The sequence below is a fragment of the Peromyscus californicus genome, unplaced genomic scaffold (assembly GCF_007827085.1).
Source record: "Peromyscus californicus insignis strain IS unplaced genomic scaffold, ASM782708v3 Scaffold_6__1_contigs__length_162567912, whole genome shotgun sequence".
In the NCBI taxonomy this organism is placed as follows: domain Eukaryota; kingdom Metazoa; phylum Chordata; class Mammalia; order Rodentia; family Cricetidae; genus Peromyscus; species Peromyscus californicus.
Genome location: NW_026294584.1, coordinates 7870466 through 7891486, shown reverse-complemented (window position 1 = coordinate 7891486; position 21021 = coordinate 7870466). Strand labels below are relative to the sequence as shown.

Below are 21021 nucleotides of genomic sequence, written 5' to 3'. Positions count from 1 at the left end.
CTGTACAGGCATTTTTTGAGTGTATAGAATTTTCTACTTTTTAAATTTTTCATGAGATTAACAATGTGAAGTCTCCTAGAGTTAGAAAAATACGTTTGAACTTATCGTTGGGAGTGCAATTAGCTGTCATTTGAAGTGGTGTTTTTGTATCAAGAGATATAGTCCTCAATGTATCATTATCCATTTTACCATTTCTCAACAAATGAAATGAAAAGGATACTTTTTATTGTTAGGCAACATTTATGATAAAAAGGCACCAAAATCTGCATGCTTTCTCAAGAATGTTTCTATAGTACATGATACCAGTGTTCTGAGTTCGTTTACAGGAACCACCTCTCTGTGTAGGTAAGGGATCTGATAGCTGCCATAGCACATTCCAGAGATCATGGAAAGCGGAATAATACTGCGGTGGATTTAGCAGAGGATACAGCTACAGCTCCTTTTGTTGTTTTGTTTTGGTCATGGAAAACATCTTCGTAAATGATCATTATCACCTTCAATGAAATGACCCTTTCAGAAATTCGACTGCCATTCCTTGCTGTTTCTAAAACCCTGGCTGCAGCCATCCTCAAGTCTTAATGGAATGCAGAAGGGATATTTAAGATGAAGACTATCCCCTTTCCAGGGACCTGAGAAGCTCTGGTTTCCTTCCCAGAAGTGTGGTTCCACTAGGAATGGTTATGAAACATAATTTGAGGGAACTGCACAACACACTCTTTTCTCTTTGCTTCTTGATCTTCCATAATTTTGAGCTTGGATAAATAAGATACCACTTAAATACCATGATGGAATTTTACACGCTAATTAATAACATCACAGAAGAATTTATATTCTTTAATTTTACCATAATATAAATACTGTAATTTAGTATAACTGTGTCTTACTTAGAGTAAATATATAAGAAAATTTATATGAGATTATGAATATTTTTAATATATGCAACCTAAGATTAGCAATGTTGTTAAAATTTAATGTTCTTATCCTTAATGTAAATTATAGCCTTTTAATTTTCTTGGGTCTTTAAAGAAATGTATAAATTTTATGGGGCATAACAATTCCTATCTGTAGATTTCATTTAGCAATCTTAGTGAAAGCAAAAATCTCACATTGATGTTCTCTATAAAGAATTAAGGACATGGCTTGGAGGTTAAAACATGTGCAAACCTGAGAACTGACCGGGGTTCAGATCCCCAGAACCCAGGTGAATGCCTAGTAGGTGTGGTGGCTTTCTGGAATTCCAGCCTTGGAAGGTAGACACTGGAGTCCCCAGAACAAGCTGGAGAACACAGACTAGCCATATTGCTGAGCTCTGGGTTTGATTTTGATTTGCTGCCTTAATGAATCATGTTGGGGAGCCATGAAGTATGATTCCAAACATAAACCTAGGGCCCCTGCACCCATATACACTGGAGTCCCCAGAACAAGCTGGAGAATACAGACTAGCCATATTGCTGAGCTCTGGGTTTGATTTTGATTTGCTGCCTTAATGAATCATGTTGGGGAGCCATGAAGTATGATTCCAAACATAAACCTAGGGCCCCTGCACCCATACACATGCAAAAAACACACAACCATGGAGAAAAGAAGAAATATACTTTTATAATAACTTTAAAATTTCAATCTGATGAGATCAATTATCAAAGCCCTTGTTGAGGTCTTTTAGTTCATGGCTGCTGCTTGGACATTGGCTCTGAGAAGTAACCACAGTCTCTTCAGCTCTATGCCTTGCTGCCAGCCTTGATCACTCCGGAGAGGGGAAGAGAAGACACAGTATTTAGACACGGGAAATGTTATTCTTAATAAAGAATTACCCACTGTAACTTGGGAGATGGTTCAACAAGGGAGAATACTTGTTGCACAAGCAGAGTCTGAGTTCAAACCCCAACATTAAAACCTGGGTGTGGTTGTGCGACAGTAACCCCAGAATTGTGGGAGGGGATAAGTTAAGGGGCTCGCTGGGGCTCACTTACCATGAGTAGAAGGTGATCCAAGAGTAGACCCACTGCCCTACTCTGGCCTGCAGGATCCTGTTCATGGATGTGTGTACTGACACACACATTTGAGCATTCACCACAATTTTAAAGAATTCTTGACTAATAGAGATTGTGATGAGAAGGTCTGTTAGACTTAGGGAGTTTTATAAAGAATTTACAAATGTAAATAGTCTAATCTATAGCTACCTCTAAGACTGAAATAAGTCTTCATGGCCCAATACCCTGATCTGAGATCCTAATCCTCTAGAGACACAGGCATGTCCCCAAAAGTCAGATAAGTCAATTGGAGGCCATATTGGTGGAATCTGCTAGAATATGATCCTCTAGGATTTCTAATGTTAACAAAAAGGTCTATACAAAAATAAATGAATAAATAAACTGCTTTAGGGGGTCCTGGGGGTTATAAGTAACTCAGTGTCAGTAGGCTATTGCTGGCCATTGGGAACTTAGTGGATCTTCAGAAACTGCAAGAACATGGAGAAAAGGGGAATGTGTAAAACAGTGGGAGCTGAGTCTGGGAAGCACATATGCACCGCAGCAGACAAACACCAGATAAACCATGTAGTGAAGGAAGTAACCCTTCCTCATTCGGTGTCTTACATCATCTGCACATAATACATGGGAATATGCTAATTATTAAAAGAAAAGTATTTTAAAAGCGCATATCATTTTAATCCAAGAAACCAAGGGGATGCATTCCAGTTGAGAAGTAATTAATGTATAAACAGAGACATGGCATTGAAACTTGTGTACAATTTCTTCAAATTATTTTATTGTTATTGAGATATTAACTGTTATTTTATAGTAATAGTTGAAAGGAAACTGATCTATCTATCCACATATTTGTTGCTTAATTATGACACTACCACAAGGAAAAGTGTGGTATTTATATATCCTTGATACTTTAGTTTGTAAAGGATGAAAACTGAAAATTTTAAAGAAATAAATTTAATGGATGTTATATTAACTATGTCAGTAATTGGTTCTTTGGGGAGTACTATATTTAAACTTACAGTTTATGTAAATGTGATTAGTCATTTGAAATGAATAAGTCATTTCATAATATAGCTATGCATATGAAATTTCCCAGTCAAGAAGGGCTTCTTCAGTTGTGTGTATTTTGACATACTCTAATTGGCCAAATTATCTTAGTTGGATAATAAGCCTCATTCTCGCCAAGAGTCTCCGTAATTTTCCATGATTTCTTAGTAAAGAAAATTGAGAAATATATCATAGTGTATATGTCATCTGAGTTAGGAGTTTTCTTGAGTCACATGCCTAGACAATTTCAATGTTCGGGACTCTGAGGCATAAAGCTGCCATGGAATTCATGAGCTAAGTTTACTTACCTTCTTTGGGCCCAGGCTGTGGAAAGTAAGGAGTTTTAGAGCATGTTGACCAGAGTAAATGTAGACTTCATTGAAATAAGTAAGAATCAATTACATTTCAAAATCAATATAATAAGCCAAGAAGTTTTTAGTTTTCATTTCTAATTTCAGAAATACGATACAGGTTTTGAAATGAATATGTCATTGACTTTCTGCTTGAATTACTTCACATCACTCATATAAACTTCCCAAAAGCAAACAATTCGTTTGTTATCTTTAAAGCAGATTTTCTGTCTGTTACATGTATATGCTGTATTGCCAGCGCACCGCCCTCCTCTTGGCCCTCTAAGTCCTCCAGGACCTCTCACCCCGTCTGTGCTGTCCTTTTAACTTACTTTGCACTGTTCCCATATACCCCACTGAGTCCAATTAGAGATGTCCGTATGTGTGGGGGTGTAGATCCATCCACTTGAACATGGGCAAGCTACCAAGCCAGCTACTATATCTCTGAAGGAAACCAGCTCGACTCCACTTCCCCTAGCAGCCCACCCCTGCAGCCTCGCAGCCTCGCAGACTCCGAGCTAGACTGTTAACTGGCAGGATCATGTGCAGGGCTCAGAATAGAGATACTGCGAGGTCCTGAGCGCAGCAGCCTTGCCATGTGTAGAAGGTGCTGCTTGGCAGCAGTCCTCCCCTTCCTCTGGCTCTTACAATCTTCGCATAACCTCCTCAGTGACATCCTTGAGCATTAGGGGGAGGTGGTTTGGTAAAGACACTGAATTGAAGGCTTGGAACTTCACTTATTCCCCGCACTTTGGCCAGTTGTGGGTCTCTATATTAGTGTCTGTCCACTCTAAAAGGCGCTTCTCTGATGAAGGAGGAGGGCTGCACCAAGGAACTGTATTTACGTGGCAGTTTGACCCCCCAAAAAATTAGAGTTAATTTTAATTGTAGTTTAACCTCTTACTTATAATGTCAACCTGAAACTGAACATAAAACTTAAAGTAGTCCATTTGAAATGGAAATTGATAAACTATTTCAACAATATTCATCATTTATTAAGCATACAACTACGAAGGCTATAATAATGCTACTTTATGATAACAATCTAAGAAAAACAATATTTTTGTGAGAGAAGATGACACTCTTTAGCGCTAGCTAACCTGGGAGTTCCTGCAGACCTTGCTGGCTTCGAACTCATAGAGCCCCTACCTGGCAAGTGCTGGAATCAAAGGCATGAGCCACCCACCATCCCTGCTGGGAAACAGTCTTGTATTCAGTGAGCTTGCATTGCACGAAAACAGGATGAGCAGGTGACTGAAAGCACCGATTTCCTTACCTGCACAAACATGGTCTCGCAGGGGAAAGCATCCAAGTTAGCCCCACCCAACCTCGTGTCTGAAGCTTGTTCAGACAGCAGTATGGGGAGAGGGTTTGCGGAGGTTTCCTTTTGTACTCCTCTGTTACTTTCCAGTTTTAAAAAGGAAAATACTGATGACATAAAGATGGCATTTTGTATCTGAACATTCATCCAGAGAGGTGTAATTTGGTTTATTTTGTATTTTGTGATTTTTAAGTTTCACATTCATTTTGTAGCTAGTACTTAATCACACTTACGGGTGTGTTGGGTGCGTGGGGGATTCTCATGCCGAAAGTCAGAGAACAGTTTTCGATTCTCTCCATCTCTCCCAGGTGTGTCCTAGACATGGCATCCAAACTGTCAGTCTTGGTGTGAACACCTAAACCCACGAAGATGTCTTGTCGGCCCAGTCATGTTGGAACTTTGATGTGGTTTCTCTAATATGTTTTGTTTTTCAGCTTCTCCCTGGGTGGATAATAGTAGAACTCCAAACAAGATTGATCTGTATGATGTACGCAGAAGACCATGGTATGAAATTTTGACTCTCTCTGAAGACACGATCAATGGAAGAGGGTTCTATCATTTGTTAACATGTTGATGGCAAACTTCCCCTTACTGGGATGGGTGTTGTCTCTTTACATACAATGCTATGATATTTTCAAAATATAAACAGATTAATAACAAATGAAAATGATGAGTTTGGGTAGGGAATGATGGTTTTTCAGACTTTGTTTTCAAATGGATTACTTTGTCTTACATTCAGTTTCAGCTTGCAGTCTCTTTTAGCTGGTGGGGATTTCTGGAGAAGGACTCTTACTTTGGTTGGGGTAGAGCCCTTATAGAGAGATGACATAGAGTCAGAGACAATTTGCTTCTGGCAATGAACTAATGAGACTGGCCCCAAGCTAAGAGTGCTGCCTAAGTATATCCATATAGTTGAGAATTGACTTCCCCCCAAAGGGTTTATTTGTTTGGCACTACTAAAATAATTCATCATCCTACAAAATGCAAGAAAATGTCAACAGTATGTTCAGACTTACTGAAAAACAACTCTGAATGTTCATGCCTTTTAACTATTGATTGCATTTAGAGTGTTTAAATTTTACATTTGAATAGTAAATATACTATTTTTAATGAGTTCATATATACAGCATGGTGCCTTGTACATTTTATATTAATTTTTTAGTACATTTTGATGAAAATAAATACTTAACATCATTTTAATGAAGGTTATCTGCTCATTCAATTAAGAAAATCCCTATTAATGGATTTTCACATTGTTTCTAACTTCTTACTATGTTCACACAAATTCTATGCAGCATAGTGGTTGATTGAAAAAACATGTATTAATGGGTTTTAAGTGTCCTGTTTAGTATCAACTAGCAGTTTACATGAATACAACCTTGAGCAATAGTTACCAATATCACTATTATTAATAATATTCCTACAGTTTGTTATCTAATGGAAACAAATAATATAGTTTGTATTTAAGAAATGGTCATTTTATGGGAAATGTAGGAGCAATGTGTCAATCATCCAAAGCAAACACTGTCCTAATCTTTTCATCTTCCCACTGAGAAGCACAGTGGGACAGATGCTAACCAAGAGTGTTAAGATGCTTGACAGGAGCTGGATTGTCTCCCTTGGGCAAACAGAAGAGCTCTGCCTATTGATCTGCACAGAGTGGAGTGGGTTGCAGGCAGTGCAGTGCGCTGCTCCCCACTAATCCCAAGCAGTTAGCAGCTGTGCTCTAGACTGTTGAGAATGAATTGGCCTGTTTTCTGTCAGGGAAAAGTTGAGTCTTGATGCAGGCTTCCTGCTGGGGAAGGCAGACACCTGGTCCCCTTCGTTATCTGTTCCCCTTCAGTCTCTGACCAAACAGTATGTGTCTGTCTGTCTGTTTCTCTTTCATTAATCAGCTGCTCTCAAATTTATTTCTCCACATCAGATAATGTCCTACCTAAGTCTTCCCTAAAGTATCTTTCAAATGCAGGGAGTCTTGCTCTGTAAGATGTGGTTGGATTTTAGAATTAACATTTGAACTGCTTCTCCAGGTTTTTCTTGGATTCTGTAAAGGTTTGAGAGTTTCTGCTTTGACTTCTTAGTAATAACATTATCCAGTGCCTGAGTTCAGTTATTTAACTGGCCTGTTGGTTTTCCTTTTGTTTAAGTTGCTTTTTCTTAAAGTTTATACACCACCTATCTCTTTGTGTTTATTTATTTATTTTTGTATTTTAAAATATCACAGTTGGTTATCCACTACAGTGAAAAGGTCACAAAAATCCTTTTAGAAATTAATTTTATTTACTGCTTACATTAAATTTCATATCTATCTTTTCTTATAAATACCGGGAAAGTAGCTTTAAAGCCATACTTTAGCATCTCTAAAGTGATCATAAATACTTTTTTTTGCTTTAACCATATCCTAGTTCAGAGATCTATGAATAATAATACAGCAAATATCAGTGTTAGACACAGAGGAAAGGAAACGTTTCTGTGGTTCTGTTTCAGGTATATCCAGGGAGCTGCATCGCCCAAGGACATGCTCATTCTGGTGGACGTGTGAGTAGTTGACTATTATAGTGCACGAGACGTTTTGTAGGTAATAGTAGTTTGTGGGAAGTTAGCCATGTATAATAGATTGGGGAAAAAAATCATTGCGATGATTGTATATGCAGACACAGCCATATTAAGACATTAACATGGGCTTGGGGAGTTGCTCAGTCAATAAAGTGCTTGTTGCACAATATGAAGAGCTAGGTTCTTATCTCTGGCATCTACATGAAAAAAAATTAAACAATAGTGGGACAGTGGTTTGTGCCTGTAATGTCAACTATGGATGGGGGAGAGAAGATCCCTGGGGCTTGCTGACTAGACTATTCAAAGGATCGGTTTGCCCCAGGATCACCGTGACAGCCAGTCTTAAAGAACATGATGGACAGTATTAGAGGAAGATACCTAACATCGACCTCTGACCTCCACACATCTCTTTGCGAATACACAAACACACACACACACACACACACACACACACACACACACACACACACACAGCAGACACACACACACATACCCACCCAAACATACACACACATATGCACACATACAAAAAAAGAAGAAAGACCAAGAAAATGTGACTTAGTTGCTACTTAGCCATAAACAATTTTATTGACTAGAAGAGATTTGGATCAAGATAGATAAATGTGTTAACTTTTATTACTAGGACTTTTCAAGGGACACACTTTATGAGAACAATTTCTATAAGTGCTGATATTTGTGGTTTAATTAATTTTTTATATTGTTTTGAGTTAAAACCATAAGAGAATCTGTATGCCCCTGTGATGCAGAAGTGGGAGTTAGTTACCTAGAGATGAGTCCTACCTTAGGGGAGGTGTAGAGACAAGAGAAATGAAGAAATCCTGGAGAAATTGTTCTTTGGTCAGTGGAGCAAGGCATTTGGCCACAAACCTCAACAAAGCTGTGTAGCTCTGTTATTTCCTGCTATTCATTTTTTCTATTGACTTTTATTTTTTAAATTTTTTAATTAAAATATAGTTACATTATTTCTCCCTTCTCTTTCTTCTCTTTTAACCTATACTACTTGCTCTCTCTCAAATGCATGGCCTCTATCCTTAATTGTAGAGGTGTGTGTGTGTGTGTGTGTGTGTGTGTGTGTGTGTGTGTGTGTGTGTATGTGTGTGTGTGTGTGTGTGTGTGTGTGTGTATGTGTGTGTGTGTATGTATTCTCAGTGTATAAATATATAAATACATAAATACATAAATATATAAATACAACCTGCTCAGTCTCTGTGTTAATTGTATATGTATGATTTCAAGGCTGACCACTTTTTAAAGATGGAACGAGACCATTTTCTTTCTTTATGATGCTGTTTGTTAGATGACTAGTGAGTAACACATAGACCCCTTTGTCTGTTCATAGGAGTGGAAGTGTGAGCGGATTGACTCTGAAACTCATCCGAACATCTGTCTCCGAAATGTTAGAAACCCTCTCAGATGATGATTTTGTGAATGTAGCTTCAGTGAGTATGGATGGCTATTTCTTTCTGAATTCCACCTGCCTGTTTCCTCATGACATTAGATACTGGGGTTTGATCTTAGTTGTCCTGAGATGTTATAGGAATGTTACAAGCTGCCTTACTGAGCTGTTCTGCACTATCCTTTCTGAGATCCTTAGCATTTACCACTGTTGAAATAATGACTAATGAATGAAAAGCATTGCTCTCCTTCACTCAAAGGAGCCTATATAGGTAATGTGAGCCCTTCACTCACAGGTCCCTTCAGGACATCTTATGGAGTAGCACCTTGCAACATGATTGAACAGTTAATTGCTTGTTGCTGATTAGGCTTGTTGCCTGAACAACTGACATAATTGCATTGTGTTATTCCTAACAGAAGAAAAGAGGCAACTGAATGAGTTTGGAACCATCTTAGACCCTCTTATAGCTAGAAAGTACAGGACTTGATGCAAATGGAACAAGATGTGCCATGTCTCATTTTAATCTATCTAATTAAGGCAATGAAGTTCATGGTCATTTCTGGTGCATGAAATTTCATATTTGAAGTGGTTTTATTTATAGAGATGTGGCTGAAGGAGGAGTGTATTTTGGTGACATTGTGTTGTATTGAACCTGTGAGACTGGATCTGCCTCTAAAATCACTGGGGAGGATGAAGCTAAATTCTTCAGGTGACTGTCCCTGGTGGTTGGTGGGATGCCCTAAACACTTTAACCAGAGGCCTTTGAGTACATGGTTTGTATTTCTATTCAAATAGTGGGTCTATGATTGTCTATTCATAGATATTACAAAAGGTGAAAATGCTGAATAAATTCCCTAATTCCATGCACAGTCCTCCCTGTCCCTATTATATTGCGGCAACTTTAATGACAATTTACTTAAAAATATTGATTCTTTGGAATTAGGACTCAAAATACCAGACAGCCAATATAGATACAGATTTAGTAAAACTCTCAATGACCCTTGTAAGAATAACCTGTTTCCTCCACATGCCCACGAAAAGCAGAACATACCTCCACACTCCACAGAGACAGTGTAAACATGCCTAAGTGAGGCTCTCTTAGTTAGTGACTGGACATAGGCTCCCCCCGCTTTGGTTCTAACTTCTATGCATTCTATTTCTTGAATGCAGAAACAAGAGGTTAGTGTGAAGACTTGATTTGTAGGCCTTGTTGATTTTTCATCATGCAAATATGCCATGGAAAATTTCAAGCTACTAGCACGAAGTCAACTGGCCCTAAAAGTGGCTGAAAATTCAAGAATGGTTTTTTATGCACTGATGTAATTGTGACATGTGCATAGAACAGCATCCCCAAGCAGATTGTCATCTTCATGCTGGAGCCTTAACTGCATAGTTAAAGGTGAATAGTTTCTAGGCATGTAGCATAAGTTAGGCCCTGTAAATTCTTTGGACAGGTGCCTGTTGTTGGACTTCCTTTGATAAATTGGTTTGCTTTATATGAGTATGTAAATAAGAGTCCCATGATAAGCCAAGCAGCATGTGAACTCTGAAGGTTGATAATACTTAATGAGGCACTATGTTGAAGAACCTGGGACTGGATTCATGTCAATAATAACAGAAGCAACATTTTACTCCTTTCCTAAAGAGGCAACATATAACAATCTCTTACATCGAGTTGCAACTGATTTCCTTGAAAGGCATTATTATGTCCGGGACTTTGGTCTTGATTAGGGCTAGTGAACTGGTCATTTACCAATGCAGTAGCTATATCAAAACAGGTGCAAAAAATCCTGCACTCTTCATTCTAAGTATATCCACTTTTCCTCTCCTATTTGTTGGCTAATTCATCAGACCATTTTATAACCATTGTTATTTCCATAGACAGAGCTGGTAGCTTCCAATGGAAATCATTTTCCATGCAATATCTAGTAAGTCACCTGGGGATGAACTGTCCATAGCAAATGTGGAAGTGAGACATGGTTGTACACAATTCATTCATTGTCCCTTAGCATATCCTGAGCTGCTTCTTCAACTCTGCCAAGAGGGGGAGGTCTTCCAGTATTTCTCCTTTCAGGGCCAACCGCCTGAGCTGCTTACTCTTCTACAGAGAGACATGTATTTTCTTTCCCAGGAGATACCTGTTTCTCTATATCAAATTAAAATGAAGTGCATTTTGCCTCAAGGTCTCTCAAAGTCCATTCCCTGTGTGTACTCCTGGCTTCTGCTGCTTCATGTTCAACAGAGCTACTCTTCCTTTGTTGAATATTCTTTTGTTGTTGTTTTCCTGGCACAGACTGTACTTTTGCAGGTGGTGTATATTGAGATTTGACATTTTTGTTGCCTAGAGCAATGAGAGGAGATGGGATTAGATGATAAAGAGAGCAAATGTCATCTTTTGTTGTCTCTAGGATCGGAGCAGCCACTGCACTCTAATTGAAGGGAATAGTTTATATCTACACAAACAGATATGGGCAGCCCAGAGCACAGTGTCTTCAAGGGCATCACACACCTACCTCCTTGTCTGTCCTACCCTGATGTTTGGATAGACACCATGGCTCTGTAACATCTTCATACTTCTGATTCTCAAAACTAAAACCTTTGTTCTTAGGACATGTTGACCACAGTAGGAAAGGAGAATCAGTCCAGGAAAATTTTCTGGGTTTCTTACCTTGGACTTATTCTGCAGTGGGCTGGCCCAAGGGAACACTAAAATAAATTACAAAATAAGATACAAACATTTATGTTAAAAAGAAAAAAATATTATGTAAGTACATGTGTACATATGTGCAAAGATGTGTGGAGTTCAGAGGACATCTATCATGCTTTCTTGGGTGCTGTTACCTTTCTGGGTTTTGTTTTCATTTTTGAGAACACAGTCTTTTACTGGCCTAGAACTTGCCAAGTAGGGTGGGCTAGTGGTTAGGAAGCCCCAGCAATCTGTTGATCAGTCTCCATGGTGATGAAAGTACAAATGTGTTGTCATGCTTTTAAAATAATAATATTTTTATTAAATCCTTAGGAATTTCATTCAATGCATTTTCATTCTCTGTAGCTGGAAGTTTTCCTGTGTCCCACAAGTCCCACAGTCGCTTGGTCCCAAGTAAACACACAGAGGCTTTTATTAATTACAAACTGTATGGCCTATAGCTCAGGCTTCTTGCTAACTAGCTCTTTCATCTTAAATTAATCCATTTCTATTAATCTATATGTTGCCATCTGGCTGTGGCATTACTGGTCTGTTGGCATCTTGTTGCTCCTTGGGCAGTGGGCTGGTGTTTCCCCTGACTCCACCCTTCTTTATCTCCGTCTTTAGTTTGATAGCACCACCTAACCTTATCCTGCCTTGCCATTGGCCAAACAGGTTTATTTATCAACCAATGAGAGCTACACATATTCACAGCGTCCAAAAAGACATCCCACAGCATCCTCCTGTCCCCTTCTCCTCCAAGACTTAACCCCACAACCCCACCCAACTTCATGTCTTCTCCTTTTCTCCATTTAGTAAAACCCACAAAATCCAACCTGACTTGAGCTAGTGAGACAGTCAGTTTAAGGACTGAGCCATCTCCTATCCCCAAGGATTCTTTTTAAAAGTGTAAATCTGTTCCTCTTTAAGAAAGATGCTTTCTGTGTATTTATAGAGGAATTACATAAGGAAATCTGCTATATTGGGGTCCTTAAAAATGTATGTGAACTGGATTATTATTTTATTTGCAGACAGATGCCCACCTAAGTTGTGTATTTCTACCTGGGGACATGTGTTGTTTTATGTATTACTTACTTCCTTTCCTCTGCATCTTTGGATCCTGTCACGCTGCACAGTTTCACTTATGATTATATGCTGTTGTCAGCCACACAAGTCCACAATTAACAGAAATTATTTTCTTAGCTACTGTGTTCTCTGTAAAAACTGTCTACAATGGATACACTAGGAGTTCATTCTTCTGTAACATTTTGCTAAAGTTATAATATTATTTTTAGAAGTTGATTTCTTATTAAATAGAATTTAACAATTTAATAGCATGGAGATTCTCAGGGAAGAAAGCTTTATATTGTTTCATGTAGTGTGTGTGGTTTCTCTGTGTGTGTATGTCTGTATGTGGTATGTGTATGTGCATGTATGTATGTGATGTATGTGTTTTTGTGTGTGTATCTGTGTGGTGCATCTGTGTAGTGTGTGTCTGTTTGTGACATGTGTATGTCTGTGTGTGATGTGTGTCTGTGTGTGATGTATGTGTATGTCTGTGTTGTGTGTCTTCATGTGTGGTGAGCGTGTGTGTCTGTGTATGTCTATGTGGTATGTATATGTCTGTGTACGTGTGTTCATGTGCATGTGTCTGTGTGTGTGCACATATGTGCCTGAGTTTTCCCTCTCTGAAATTACCTGAAACTCAACAATATGACTTACAGTTCATGTAGCTGCATCTTCGCATGACTGCAGCAAGACACTGAGACACCCTGATAGAGGTTCTCAGGGATTCTTCATGGTCATTTCCCCCCCCCACAGCCTTCAGGTATCCAAAGATACATGTTCCTAAGAATGTTCTCCTTCGCTCAGAGATTTAACATGCAAACTCCATTAGTGCTTTCCCACGGTTGCCTGGAACCCCTTGTCAGAAAGCTCAGGCTGCCTCTTGGTTTTATGTTTATGCCTGTATCTCTTTTCTGTGTTCACTTAAGGTCATTTTTATGCCCAAGTCATGTGTGAGGTGTAAGAACTGAAGCCACTTCATTGTTAAGTGTGCTCTGCTGTCTGTAGGCTGCTCTTTGTTGCAAAAAAGGAAACCTGCTGCTAGGCAAAGTATAAACGCAGCACAATGCAGCTGTTTCCCCGTTAATCTAGTTATGCACTTTGATAGGAGTAGTAGTGGATGATAGGAGCAGCAATTCAATCCCAGCATGCACTGGTTTATAGGCAGAACTTCCAGTGTTGACACAGGGAGCTAAATTTGTTTATGAATGCGAGGGAGTCTGATGCTTTAGAGCCAATTCTGCATAACCAGTAGAGGATGAAAGGAAAATGTGTGTTGATTGTGGGTGACGTGTTCAAAGTTAACAACCAAGGATTGTCCTGGCTTCAGTGCAGCCAACCACATGCTTCCTGACATATGAATTGGAGCAGAATGTTAGGATTTTGTTAGGGACCTTGAATCATTTTCCTTCCCAGAAGCTTTTGTAATTCATGGTCTTTATAAAATTCTGCCTTTGATTTCTCACTATAAAAGAAAACATACACACAAACATAAAGGCTGTAAGAGGAGGCTCAGAGGTTAAGAGTGTTTGCTTCCCTTGTACAGGACTGGATTTCAGCTTCCAGCACCCATGACAGCTCGAAGCCTCCTGTTACTAAAGCTACAGACAGCTGATAGCCTTTTCTGGCCTCAGTGGGCATCCACACATATTCACACAGACACACTCATAAGTAAAAATAATGAAATGCATATTTTTAAAATAATCAAAAGATGAGTCCTGGTCAGAGAGATAATTTTTATCTTTTTCTTTTAGAAAAATAAGTTCTGTCCCTTGCCCAGGTTGTAATCACTAAACATTTCTAGCAATAACAGTCTATATAAAAGCTGGCGTAGCATTAGGAGTGCTGAGCACCTACAAGCCCTACTGAGAAGAGAAGAAAAGCCCTGTTCCAGTAGGAAACTTCCCCTTGTGTTTGATTCCATAACAAACATGGCTTCTGTTAGGGTTCTCAAGAAGTCCTGCAAAAGGCCACCATCCACATATACAATCAGCAAGAGCGTTGTTTATTCCCTCCTACACAAAGACAAAATGTTGAAGGCTATATGAGAGGAGCTAGCTCACAGGCCCCCTTTAAGCATAGCCAAGGAGAGTTCCTAGAGCAGTTAAGTCACTTTAGATATGATTGGCTTAAGCAAGTGGCAGTAATATCAGTTCATTCTAATTGGCCAGGGCTAGTCAGGGACTGGTCAGGGCTACAGCTATTCCATTTTGGGGTAAGCTTGGACAAGTCCCTGGCTTTGTCCTTGAGCTGCTGTGGAGCTGTGGAGGCTGGCTGGCCTAGGACACACTGACTGTGGGGGCTGGCTCAGTGGCCCAGGCTTGGTGCATCCTATCTCCCTGGTCTCTGTTGTCAGAGGGGCCCTTTGTTCATGGCTCTTTCAGAAACTGCTTGCTCTCAGTCTCAGGAAATGGAAATTGAGGCCTGATCTCTGACAGAAGACTGAGCAACCTCGTATGATATTTGCCTGGCCCTCTGTTTCCCTGTGTAGAGACCTCTACCTGAGATAGGTCTGTGATTGCCTTTCTAAATAAGTCATTAACAGTGGACAAATATGATATTCCAAGGATTGCAATGGTCTTTATTTTCCATAGCTGTGGAATCAAGGAGACAGTACTTTTGGTCATTGTTGAAAGAGGAGCAACAGGATGTAAGAATCCTGAGCCCATCACAGTGGTGCTGGCATGCAGCTGGGTTCAGACCTGGGTTAGTGGCTTGATGCTCCCTCCCCTCAGACAGTTCTCGCTCTTAATTGGACTGTTGGAATTTTAGGAAGACCAGGTAAAACCCGGGAAACTACTAATTATGTGACCGTGGACAAGTTGCCCAAGGCTTACCCGGGGCAGTTTCCTTTTCTTTAAAGTGGACACAATCACATTTAATATCTCTGACATCATGAGTACAAAAAGAAATGGCACATGTAAAGTATTTAGATGTTTTAGTCATCATTATAGTTATTATTCCTATTGTAATTACTATCTTTTGATACTACTCTACTTTTTTACCAGTTGCAGGTAGGTAATTGGTATGTTTGATACTGGTATGTTCCTTCAAGTCTATGCCTGAAGAACAGTTTTCTCAAAACTGTGTATATTCCAGGGTAGTGATGCTAGAGGTTTCCATGGCAAAGTAATTAAGATACTGTCTGGAGGAGTGGTTAGGCAGGTGATTGGCAGCTCTAACAACAGGCCAGTGACTTGTCTTCCTGGAGTTTCTGCCCTGAAGCGAATCTCACTGTCTGTGTAGTGACCCTGGTTCTCCTGCTGCACCCCCACCCCCCACCCCCCACACCCCCCCACCCCCCACCCCCCGCCCAGGGTAATTGGTGGTGGACTCTCCTGTGCAAAGATGTTTCTCTGGCTACTGCTACTGCTGTGAGTAATCAACTGACTTAGTCTCTGACCCTGAGCATTATTTCTGCCTCCTATCTATGAAACTGCAGGAAGCTAATTTGTAAGCTTACAAGTAGGCTACAACTTCAGACCCCTCAGATTCTAAGACCAGGACTTGACCATCTGAGATAAGCTGACATCTCGAGGGCGGGGCAGGAGTTGTGCTGTCTAGGCAAGTTCTACTTCTGTGATCTTTGTGTCCTAGTTTTCCTTCTGAAATATTTCTTGTATGTTCTAGGCAGGGTCATGATCTTCTTGTCTTGTTGGTTTTTAGATTCTATTTGGCATAGGATAATTTGTAATTTTTTTTTTTTGTAATTTGAAGTTAAAAGTGACATCTCCTTGTAAAATTCAAAACACTTTTCAAAACAGTCCTTGAGCTCACAGCTCAATAAAATAAAAGATGCATGGCCTGCCAAGAGAGGTTTGTGAGCAATGAAATTTCAGTGAGTAATTTCATTTCACATCTGATAAAATACCCATCCATCTAGATTCAGCAAAAGTTTATGCTGCCCCACAGCCCATTTATGTCAAGGAGCAAGCGAATTGTTTTTTATTCCCCTGCTCCTTAATTGGAGCCTGTGGCCCAGCAGCTCAGTTGGGCATGGTTAGAGATGCAGAATCTTAAGCTCTTTCTCAGACTCACATCTAGAAAGTACTCCAAGCAATCCCCACACAATGGTTATGATAGCATCACTGGTAATTGTGTGTACAAGAAGGAGATGCCAACCATTGTGGAAGAGGATGTCAGGATATCCATGCTTATTAAGGACAGGCAGTTAGCATCTCTCTGGGGCTTCTAAATCATGATGTAACTCATGCCAGTCACGGTCTTAGAGTTTAAGATCTTGGTAACTCAGACCCTTAAAATTTCATTACTTTTACTCCATAATTATTTTGGCTTGGTATATGAAGTTACTTTTCTCATGTCTTGACCAAGTACCCAACAAGAAACATTGTCAGGTGGAAGTACTTATTCAAGCTCACTGAGGAGATTCGTAGTCCATCATGGCCAGAAGGTATGAGGAGTGGAGCTGCTTTTCAGTCTTTGGCAACAGTAACTGTGGCTTCTTCTTCTTCTTCTTCTTCTTCTTCTTCTTCTTCTTCTTCTTCTTCTTCTTCTTCTTCTTCTTCTTCTTCCTCTTCCTCTTCCTCTTCCTCTTCCTCTTCCTCTTCCTCTTCCTCTTCCTCTTCCTCTTCCTCTTCTTCTTCTTCTTCTTCTTCTTCTTCTTCTTCTCCTTCAGACCAGGAAACAGAAAGAAAGACTCCACTCCTGGTTAGACACCAAGGACCCAGTTCCTCTAGCAAAGCCCCACTCTCCAAAGATTCCATAACATCCTGAAACAGCGCCACCAGCTGGCACAGTGTTTAATCACGAGTAGGAGATACTTGGCATCCAATTTAGAAGGAGGGAGTTTTAAATTGGGGTGGATGAAGAACCAAGGTCACTAAAAGAAACAAAGTTCTTCCCTCTTACCCTTGTATTTTTCATGTAAAGATGGGTGTTTTTTAAAGTGATCTTTTTTAAAGGCCGTAAAGAAAGTACACACTGTGAAGAAAATACTTTGAAAAAGGACATATTTGGTATAGTGGAACAAGTCAAACTGATGAAGGTTATCTAATCTTCAAGGATGGGAGAGGATAACATAATTACCTTACAAATTTATTAGGAGGCGTTGACAAGCCAGGTAAGGACTTTCCATTAACGATATGGTACAGCAAGCTTTTGGAACGTGGAGATTAGTTATGTTTTTTACGGAGCACCATGATACTGAAGGTGAGGTAGTTTTATTCTGAACTGAAATATTGTTAAAAACAAGGCTGTTATTGACTCACTGAAAGCCTTGGCAAACTAGGAGAAGACTCTGTGTATTTCAGCACGTATTGATTAAGCTCTTTCAAATGATGTTTACTCCCTTAATTTTGAGTATAAGAAAAGAAAGTGGCTGGAGCTAGCCTGAGAAAGAAATTGGCAAAATTATTTGCTTCCTTAAAGTAGTGTGTTTCTTCTTAATTATTAAATGGAATAAAATTCAAATGAATTTAAAATATAAATGGCTACTACAGGTATTTATTAGTAGAACCCATGGACTTGTTTTTTTTTAACTATTAAATAAATAATAACCCTATTTCAGCAAATTCCTAAGGGACTAAAAATCATTTTGACATTTTGGATGAATAGAGCACAACTTGAAAACCAAGGACTCTTTTTACAATTTTAAAATACAAGCTCTTCATCATAAAATGACATTTTGCGTAAGTTTTCATATTCCTTTCAGATGTAAGGATTACCATTTACTTTTCCCCACAATTGTTTAATCATGCTTAGTTTATTAATCTGTGCTTACAGCATCCTTCCAAGCATATTTCAAAATGTGGTTTTTCAAAATATCCCAAGCACATTTCAAAACGGACCTGTGAAATTTCCCCAGCCCTAACTCTGTGCTTTATTAATAATTACTTTTACAGCTATTCTGTTAACTTATACATAAACATGCTGTTTGTTTTTCAAACATGTGTGTGACCTCAGTGGAACTGAATTCAATCCAGCACAGTCCCTTCAGGCCTCGGTCCTAACTCACCCGCTGCTTTTGTTGGTCCCAGGCGCCCTTTCATACTTAAGAGAACTCACCGGAGATGTTACTAACGTTGCTTAGAAAGCGTTTCTTCCTGCTTGGTGGTGTCGTAGAGACATGTCCAGGTTAGAGATGAACTCTGCTTGCCTGGACGTGCTCAGTGCCTCCAGTCTTCCCTGCTAATCCCCGATGTCCAGCCCCTTCTCAGACACCTCTGCCACCTCCTGGACGAGCACAGCCTGGAGAGAATCCCGCGCAGTTTTTCTGCCCTGGCGTTCTATCCCTCCACCTCACTTCACTCGTCTCCAACTCATGTGTTATAAATATTTGTTCTTTGCTTGTTTTCTTCAGCTCTTTTCCTCCACCAGAATCTATGCGTCTTGGTCTTCAAGATGGCTCAATTGGTAACACATTTTGTAAGCCTTAGTTCAATCTCCAGAACCCATGTAAAGGTGGATGGAAAGAACCAACTCAGTTTTCCTTTGACCTCCACAGCTGCACTATGGCATGCATGGACTCACACACACACACACACACACACACACACACACACACACACACACACTCAAGCACATTTAAATTAAGACAATATTAAGACAATACAGGCCGTTTCAAAGCCTGTAGTGGCCACTGTGCTCAGACACTGGTTATTGCCATTTGTATCAGCACTGAAAAAATGGTGCAAGTTGTCTGGATGTTGTAACAGATTTCAGTCACTTACTAGTTCAATGTATTTCCTTGTGTGGCCACAGTCCTCCTCATCCATATTATCAGTGTTACAGTGTCTCTACATCGTGACGTGTGTGATGTGTGTATATCACTACATATGTTGTTGACACAAAGTCAGCCATGACTACAGTGTAAATGCCATTTCTCAACTAGTACTCAGTGTCAGGAGTTATGAAAACAGTGAACATACTTACCAGGTTTGTGTCACAGTGGTGTAAGAAAGAGACAGATTCAAAGAGCGTGTCATTTGGTGATCGTCTCAGATTTTGTCTTCAGGAGTAACAGTAGAGTATCCAGAAGAGTAGGATGGAAAAACATTTATAATAGAAGTAATACCAAAATTATATCTCAGGAATAATAGCACACAAAAGAGCACTACCCATCCTTCTAGTTAGGCAAGTACTATGGTAAGGTGATGCAGCAAGGTATACCAATGATGGCTGAAAAATATAAACATCCAGGAGAAATGAGCCAGCATGCTGAATACATCTGCAATAAAAACAGCAGGGTTTCAACTGCTTCAACAACTTCTAAGTGAAGACAATTCTAGAATTACAAGTTTTTCTTGCAGTCATCACCATATGAATTTTCAGTGGTTATGGTAGCATGTGTAAATGCTGTGCAAACCCAAGACAGACAAAACCCCAGCACAGAGGGAGGTGGTGACTTGCATGTCCTGCACCTAGCTAAATTGCTACTGGAAATTGATAGGTGCCTCGGGTCAGCTTCCTTCAGGGATGCAGGTCAACCACAATCCAGTGGACAGCCACACACCTGATGGTATAGGGGCAGCACAAATTCTACTTGATGAGTTGTTTTTTTTTTTTTGGATTTGTGAGTTTTTTGTTTGTTTGTTTAAGAAGACAGAAAGTTGGATGGATAGGAAAATGGATGGATCGATAGATTGGACCCAACAGGAATTGGAGGAGGGGATAAAAATGATTAAAATACATTGTATGAAATTGTCAAAGAACTCATAAAAATTAAAACTATTGAAGTTTAGAATGGATCATTTTAATGGAATTGGTGACAATAAAATAATGACTTGCTATTAACCTACAAACTATTTTTCTTATTAAAATATAAATACAATTTAGCACAAATTATACTTGGAACATATCTAGCAATATATTCATCATTTCAACCAGAGACTGAGTATGCTGTCATGATTTAAGTTAACTCAAGTATTTGTTTCTAAACGAAAGTTTTTATTAAAATATTAATAAATAAGAATGGGGCCTTTCAGAGTGATCTGGCACAGGCCTTTGATTCCGAAAGGACATGATTAGTGCTCACAGGAGATAATGGAGTCAAGTGGGCCTGCCGTGATCATTAGAGGACTGGCCTGGAAGGGACCTTATTTTCCTAAGTTGAATTAAATAGTAGAAAACCCTTTATTAGTGTGATTCTGTTTTATACAATGTGCCAAGAAAAAAAATCTAATCAGGGGCACTGTTGGGACAATAGTGCCAGTTGAGGGCCTGAGCATCAAGTGCCAGAGTTGTTTGTGGCCTCTCTCCACGGCACTGGGACCCACACAAGAGCAACCAACTCAGGGCCTGTTAAAGTTATAAAAATAATATAAGACTGAGTCACATTTTGAGGGATTGAGATATGAAACTAATACTATTTCCACCTGGAATAAAAATGGATTCAAATGAAAATGTTAGTTTTTCTTTTCTTTTTTTTTTTTTAAACATCTGTCTGAACCACTAACTGGACTGCCCTAAAATGCAGCAGGCATTTCTTTTTTCTTTCTTTTTTTGTCTTTATTAAGAATTTTTTTATGCATTTTACATACCAACCACAGATTCCCCCTCTCTTCCCTCCTCCCGCTCCCACCTCAGCCTTCCCCTCCTAACCCATCCCCCATTCCCTCCTCCAACAAAGGCCT

At 39.5% G+C, this 21021-nt stretch overlaps 1 protein-coding gene across 1 annotated transcript in view; it reads left to right on the top strand.

Moving 5' to 3' along the window:
- The window catches only part of Cacna2d1 (calcium voltage-gated channel auxiliary subunit alpha2delta 1), a 433805-nt gene that overhangs the window by 323693 nt on the left and 89091 nt on the right, over window positions 1-21021 (top strand). The window contains exons 8-10 of the mRNA XM_052721408.1: window positions 5141-5210; window positions 7194-7244; window positions 8623-8722. Coding sequence (XP_052577368.1) covers window positions 5141-5210; window positions 7194-7244; window positions 8623-8722 — 221 coding nt within the window. The remainder of the gene's footprint in view (window positions 1-5140; window positions 5211-7193; window positions 7245-8622; window positions 8723-21021) is intronic.